The sequence below is a fragment of the Vigna unguiculata genome, chromosome 5 (genome assembly GCF_037176805.1).
Source record: "Vigna unguiculata cultivar grain cowpea cultivar isolate G323 ecotype 2 chromosome 5, ASM3717680v1, whole genome shotgun sequence".
Classification (NCBI taxonomy): Eukaryota; Viridiplantae; Streptophyta; class Magnoliopsida; order Fabales; family Fabaceae; genus Vigna; species Vigna unguiculata.
The window spans coordinates 45,499,482-45,506,980 of record NC_140796.1 but is presented as its reverse complement, the minus strand read 5'-3'; the positions used below and the strand labels follow the sequence as shown (position 1 = coordinate 45,506,980).

Sequence of the window (7,499 nt, the reverse complement as noted above, 5' to 3'; positions counted from 1 at the left end):
TAAAACAAACTATTGATGATTTATGAACGGAAAATAAATTATGTTTTGACAAAAAAAATTCACATACTTGACAAATTTTCTATAAATAGAATTAAAATAGAATAGTTTTATATTTTTTAATCAAAATAAAGTAATTAAATAATATTTTTTTTATTTAAATTGGTAGTTTGTTTGTTAAAAAAAACTTACTATCATTTTCCTTTATGAACAGCAAAAAGATGTATTTATGAGTTATGTGATGTGAGAAGAGAAAGACAAAAGGAAAAATTGTGTAATAGATCTAGATAAAATCAAAGTGTCCATGAATCAGTTCTCAAAACAAAGAACCCTAATCCACATACAAAAAGTAAATACATGAAAAGCATGTGGGAAGTGAACATAAACCTGGTACATTAGCCTTTAATCTTATTTAAGTTAAGCAAAGTGGAGATCCATGGTTATGATCAGAAGTCAAATTGATCCTGATTAGGCTTTGGTGAGGTTAACAACGCCGTATACAGACGAAGCCTATCCTCTTCCATGGAAGTGCACCTTGAGGCAGGTCTCCGAGGCCTTATGAAGGACAAACATGTCAAAGTCAAACGGTGCTTATACCTTCTCCACGCCAATTGAATGGCCACTGCAGCCCAAGTTCTCCACCCCGGTGAGTAATACCTTGCACTTCTCTTAACCTTTTCCTTCACAAATGTGTACCTGAAGTGCTGCGTCACGTACTTCACGTCCTTTGCTTCCAACCCAAATGCCTCCGTCGCTTCAAGTGTCACCAAAGTGCTTGATGACGGCGGAAGACGCTCTATGAACGGCCGTCTCAGACACCATGAAAGAAGCTCGTCGCCGCTGAAGTTCCCCGGGCCTAACATGCAGTAGCTTTTCACCCCGTCTCGTAGAACTTGGCTGCTTTGAAGGTGACCTCGTACGACAAATAACATTCTCTGAACCGGGTCTCCCTCTCTCGTTATCTGCATGTACCATGCATTATCTTTTGATACACTCTTTTTTCTAGGTTATGGTAGAAGCATTTTATATAATAATGTTAGAACTCACTGTTTCTCCTTTTGTGAATACAAGGGACTTCACACGGTCACAAATGTTCTCTAGCACCAAATCGTCCATGTGCTGAAACAGTGGCACCTGAGCAAATGTTATAAGTATGAGACAGACAAAAAACATTGTTACAGTGCAAAAACATTATGGTAAGTAGTGAAAAACAGGATATCATGGTTTATAATGAAGTGAAAAGATGAGATGAAAGTATCATTGGTGGGGTTCTGAAGCTTACCTGTCTCACCAAATCCAAACAGAGATGGTACTTGATGTCTCTTCTTAGTCCCTCAGGGAGATTCTTTATCATTTGGCATTCATCAACCCCTCGCATGGCAGCCCAACGCTGCCTCTCATAGTTTCTCACGCGCTGCCTGAAACTTTGTGGTAACTTCCTTTTGCTCATCCACCATTCAATGTTTCTCATCTTCAGTTGCATTGCTTGCTTCTTTGATGTTGTCGCATGCAAAAACACCTACCAAACAAACATGAACAATAAACCAATTAACTGTTGAATTGTTTTTTTTTTTTATTATTGTGTGACCCCATAAACGTGTATGTATATATTCACCTTGATGTTTCCAATCAGCATAGTCACTAGAAGGAGGCCACTGGTGAGCACAATAATGTTGAAAATCACTTCTAGCCTCTCCGGTGTGCTCTCTAGGTTCCCAAAAGTGCTGGTCACATCAATGATTAAAAAATTACTGAGAGAAGATATTATGTTAGAGTAACTAAGAAGCAACAACTATACACCAACGTGGATAATAGTTATGATTTGATCTTTCTTGACGCTGAAATACATGTTACCATGTGCAATGTCTGTGTTTTCTTTTGTCGAGCATATTATCATCGTATAAACCTAACAATTGTTTGATTACCTTATATCAAAATATAAGAACCCTATTGGGTCGTGAATTTGTGAGACATTCTCACGATGGTAATTGAAGTCGGAAAATATTACTTTTGCAGTGTGGACACGGGTGTGATGATTTGTAATCAAGATTTGAAGTGTCAGTTTGGGAGATGATGAATCGGGAAAGAGGAAGATAAAGGTGTGTAAAACAACAAAAGGGTGGTCAAAAGAGGACAAAGAAAAAGCATATGCGAAATAATGGAGGAGTGGGACCACAAAACAAAACAAAAAAAATGGTGGTAGGTACCTGAGAGTCATGAGGCCCCAGAAGATAGGGAAAAGTATCTTTTCCAATCTGCTATCGTTTGTGATGAGTTGAACAGACCATGCGTATGCACCATAATCGTAGTTATCAGCATTGTCCAAACAAGTAGACCTTGCTTCCCTGTTTTCAGCCCATGCCAATCTCGTTTTGTCCCTTACAATGCTACTTCCTCCATAGTATATAGGCTTTTTGCAGCACAGTGTTCTCAAACCACAACCTTCTGTTTTTGCACACTGTTCTTCCAAACACTTTGCTGCCCTTTGCAACCCTAACAAGTACCAACATGCCCCTGCTGCCTATACACAAAACTCGAACTAGTTAAGAACAATGCTTCTTTTTTTTTATAATATTCTTTTTCTTTTGAAGAACTTTGAAACCTTGATTCTGTATCCCTCTTGAAAATAATGGTTATCTACTTGTTGGCCTATATGGGGACCATAATCCAAGCATGATTAGGTGTTGAAAATTTAAGATGTGATTAATCAACTTTTACTATCAGCCAGCGCGTTCATCACGAAACACAGTTATTCCACTGTTAACCCTTCTCAGTAAATGCAGTGATTAACTTTTAATTCATAAAAAAAAAAAGAATGTGCTTCTTTAAGTCAAGTTTCCTGTCGAGAAAAGGTTGTAGTGTTTCGTCAATTCAATCACCTCTATATCCACAGCTTTTCGGTGAATATTTTCGTATTGTGGAAGCTTTTTTTCAGCAAAATTGTGTTACTGATAAAATGTTATATTTTAAGCTTGTTTTTCCAAAACTTGAAAAAAATACCTTGTGTTGTAATATTAACGTGTGTGTATTCATGTAAGTTAACGAAAATGCTTTTTCTATGACGAGTGTGATTGATGTGAAAGAGATTTTTTTGATTTTGTGATGTATACTATATAGAGATAAACATTGCATGAAAATAAATGAAAGTACATGACACTTACATGGGAAGCTACAAAATACGCGATCATGTTGAGGGCGATGCCCCACCAAACGGTTCCAAAAATGTAGCCAGAAAGGTTTTGCATGCGACGCAAGAGGCAAACTGAGTGATAAATTTTGGGAAGATACTGAAAGAGGAACATGATTAAGAACACTGTCATCACTAATGTAATTGATCCTTTCTCCAAAAGAGAGGGAATTACCACCCATAGCACAATCTGCATATCAAAAAAACATAATGGAAGTTTTAATTTGGAAAATCATAATCACTATGAAACTCTATATATCCATTCTTCTTTGGTTATCTGTGATGATAAACTATGAGCAATTTGAAGAAATATATACAAATTATTATATATATAGTTTAATAATGTAAGTGGGAACTTCCTTAAACATGTGGTAAAATTAAATCTTCAAAAATAAATTTTAGACAGAGAAAAATATCTGAAACCTGAAAGCTTGAGGTCCACGTGTCCTCTAGACAAAAAACATGCAACCATAGAGTTAACTATGCAGTGCTAACGTAGTAGGTGATGACACTAGGCTATCAAATAAACTTAAATAAATTTTAGATTTATTAACCAGCTCATATGTTGTTGTTATGCGCAATTAGTGATTTTGGATTAATTAATTAATTAATGAACATTTAGATGGAGTTCATTTATTGAAATCGTGATCATTAGATTAGGACGTTTAGAGACATCATGCCAGAGTAAAATAATTTAGTTGTTATGAGAGAGGTCATATCTATAAATAGAATTTATTTAAAGAAGAAACAAATACAAATTCGGTAAAGAATGATTCCGGTTCATATGGTAACAGCTAAGAAAATTAACTCCGAAAATTTAACAACTTATACCCTTACAGAGGTCATTCCATTTAATTATTATTTCTGTGGCACCCATTGTCTATATTTAGAATGACATATTTTAATTAATTCTATGGTTGTACAGTGATTAGAGAAACAATATATCACTAATTATATAATTAATAATATCCTTATCACCGTCTCCTTCTATATCAGTAATATTCAGAAGAGAAATAATAGTTTAACAAAATTTTTTTAATAAATTTTGACAAACTATTAATTTAAGTAAAAAAAATAAAATTTTATTACTTTATTTTAATTAAAAAATAAAAAGTTTATTTATTTTAATTCTATTTATAATACTTTCTCTTGTCAAATATCTAATATAATTTTCCTGTACGAAAAGCACCTGTGAGGTGAGATAAGATTAAACACAGTCACGTGCAGACATGACATGAAAAATCATTCACACGATGAGGTGTAACGCCGGTAACTATCGCAGTCGCCATGCATAAAAACAACAAGCGGTTGCATGCAATTTGTCGTATCCTCTATCCCTTGCTACCGTCCCAAACCTCAAACTTCCCTCCCCTCTCAAATTATCACTTTCTTAAAACACTCCTCATTAATTTAAATACAACTTTTAAAATTAATCATATTGTTAAAGTAAAACCATAAAATTGTTAACTTTATAATAATTATAACAGTAACATATAATGTAAAATGGCTTATCAGCATGACATGTTATCCTCTTGGCATAACTATGAATTAAAAAAATACGATAAAAGGTGAGAATTACAAAACACTAACCTGGGGAATAGGGAAGATGACGAAGAGGTCGAAGAAGAAACCCCTCTTAGCCTTGAGGTAGCGAAGAGCACAGCCACCGCGAGAGGCGTGAGCGTTTCTGGCGAGAGAAGAAGAGCGTTTAGCCATCTTGAACTGGAGCCACATGTTCCACACGTGCAATGTATCGGTCATGCACCGGAGCACCGTGACGGTGACCACGAGCCAGCCGTCGATGAAAAGGCACATACACGTGTCGCTTATGGACAGTGCGTAGAAGAACAGCGGATCCACAAAAAGCCCCGTGGTGCTCACCAGGAGGAACACCCTGTTCCATTCTTGAACCCACTTGGCTCGTGGGTCCAACACCACCCCGGACTCCCGCCAGAAACCGCTGCCGGAAAAGATGTCGGGTTTCTTGGTCTCGTCTTCGACACCGACATTAGTGTCGTAGAAGTTGAAGTCATTGTCTTCCTCGTCCTCTTCGTCATCACCGTCTTGGTCTTCATCAGTGGAGGAGTAGTGCATGCGTGAGACACGTGAGTCTGAAACAGAGTGAGAGGTGGCCATATGAGAGAGAAAGTAAAGAACTGAGGTGAGAGTTTCCCTTGAAAGAGAGAGAATTTAATTAGCATAAGAGACATAAATAATAATTGAAGTAGGAAGGTGCGTAAGAGAGAGAAGTAGGAAACTATTTGACAAACATGTTCTCATTATAATTATTAAATAATAAACTTATATTATATTCAATTACTAGAACTCATCCCACTAATTCAATTTTTTACTTTTTATTTCTTAAATTTTAATTAGAAATATCACTTAATTTTTTTTTCTTCTGAATGATATTTTCTTAATTCTTCATTTTCGTAGATTTTTTTCTTAATTAGAGACGTCTGGGAAAAAAAATAATGATGCCAGCTTGATTCCTTTCTGAAAATGAAGTACATATTTTCATATCCAAAAAAGTCATTTGCTTTCTTGTCGACAACAGAGTATATTGATAAAAAAAATCTTAAATATAGTCAGAAAATTGGAAAAACCTCTAGAAATTATTGATATCCTATAATGTATTGACTTAAGTTAAATAAATTAAAATAACTTTTAATTAAATTTTAATTATTTTTATTAAAATTATATTTTTAATTAAATTTTTACTAAAAATAATTTTGTTAAATGATTCAAATATTTATTATTTTATTTAAATAGTATTATTTAAATATTTTATCAGTAAGATGAGGTATTATTATATTCATTTGATTTTTAATTTCTTTAATATGTTTATTTATTTTTAAAATATAAGTTAATTGTCATGTTAAAAATAATTAGAAAACCAAAATAATAATATTATTACAAAAAAATCAAAAGTAAAATATTTTAAATATTTAAATAAAAGTTTAACTATAAATATCAACATTTATTAACCTATTAAATTTATTTAAAAATTAAGTAAAAAAATATAACAACAAAATCTATAACTTTTAATAAAACAAATCGTTTTTTTATAATCAATTTTTTATATACATGTTTTACTACTAATTTTATTTTTATTAATATAAATTATTGCATTATATAAGTTTTCTTTATACTATTTTTTTAAGTATAATAGAAATAACATAATATATATTTTATGCAAATTAAATAGAAGTTAAATTTGTAACATCCAAATTTTAGCATCTTAAAACTAATAAAATAAGGTGCTTCATCATAGTATTTAAAACAGTAATCCAATGTACAAAATATATTAATACAATCTTACAAAAAATAGACTATAGAAATATATCATTTATACACTTCAACTAAACTAATGAGCTATATACATAAACTAACAGCTACTAGAGCTCCAATTGAAACCTTCCATCAACCTAGAAGATGGCTCCTCATCCTCCAAATGTGCCTCAAAAACTGGAAACACATATGTTCTCACCGAAGAAGTGATCATCGCAAAAGGAAGACAAACAACATAAGACAAAGACACAGAAAAAGTAAGTTAACATGCAAATTAGATATTCATATATATATATATATATATATATATATATATATATATATATATATATATATATATCATGTCAAATACTTACAAACATGTTATAAAACTTTTCTCTGATCTATAATCATACAAGCAGTTGACACTAAACTTAATTATCTGGATACATGCATCTGACATCAGATCCCTTGGTGGCATGCACTTGTGGGTGGTTCCCAAACGCTGTAGAGTTTGGCCTCATGGAGTTATCACCCAACCACTCACAAGGTAAATCTCTCTTGCGTCTAGGACCTAATCAAGTTTAGTGACCAGGACCTCCTACTACTCTTCACAACATAACTCATTCTACTCTATTTAAGTGTGAATGATTATTAGAGTTTCAGGATACCAACCAATCATGAATCCTTATGCCGATGCATACACTAAAACCTCAACATAGAATTTCCCTTGAAATTTTAGAAATCACATCACCTTCCATGCTTATATATATATATATATATATATATATATATATATATATATATATATATATATATATATATATGCAATTCAAATACCATTACTATTCAGCTATAGAAACACATACAAAGTTTTTAAATTCAATTAATTCTTCTTAGGCAAAAAGACACTTTTTGACTAATGACCAGGTTGTTCGTCCAACGAGTATTTCATTGGGAAGTTTAGAGGACATGTTTCTGAATAATTCACCAAAAAGTGGGCTCGTCCAGCGACTTACAAATTAGTAAATGTCTGACTCATAAT

General features: G+C 33.0%; 1 protein-coding gene across 1 annotated transcript; it reads right to left on the bottom strand.

Annotated features, from left to right (window-relative positions):
- Positions 1–267: 267 nt before the first annotated feature.
- On the bottom strand, positions 268–5,372 carry LOC114183831 (cyclic nucleotide-gated ion channel 4-like). The gene is made up of 7 exons (XM_028070986.2): positions 4,775–5,372; positions 3,159–3,374; positions 2,205–2,518; positions 1,613–1,721; positions 1,280–1,516; positions 1,045–1,131; positions 268–959 (listed from the first exon to the last, which is right to left on the bottom strand). Exons 1-7 carry the CDS (start codon positions 5,318–5,320, stop codon positions 444–446), a joined length of 2,025 nt encoding a protein of 674 aa, XP_027926787.1. The 5' UTR covers positions 5,321–5,372; the 3' UTR covers positions 268–443.
- Positions 5,373–7,499: the final 2,127 nt, after the last annotated feature.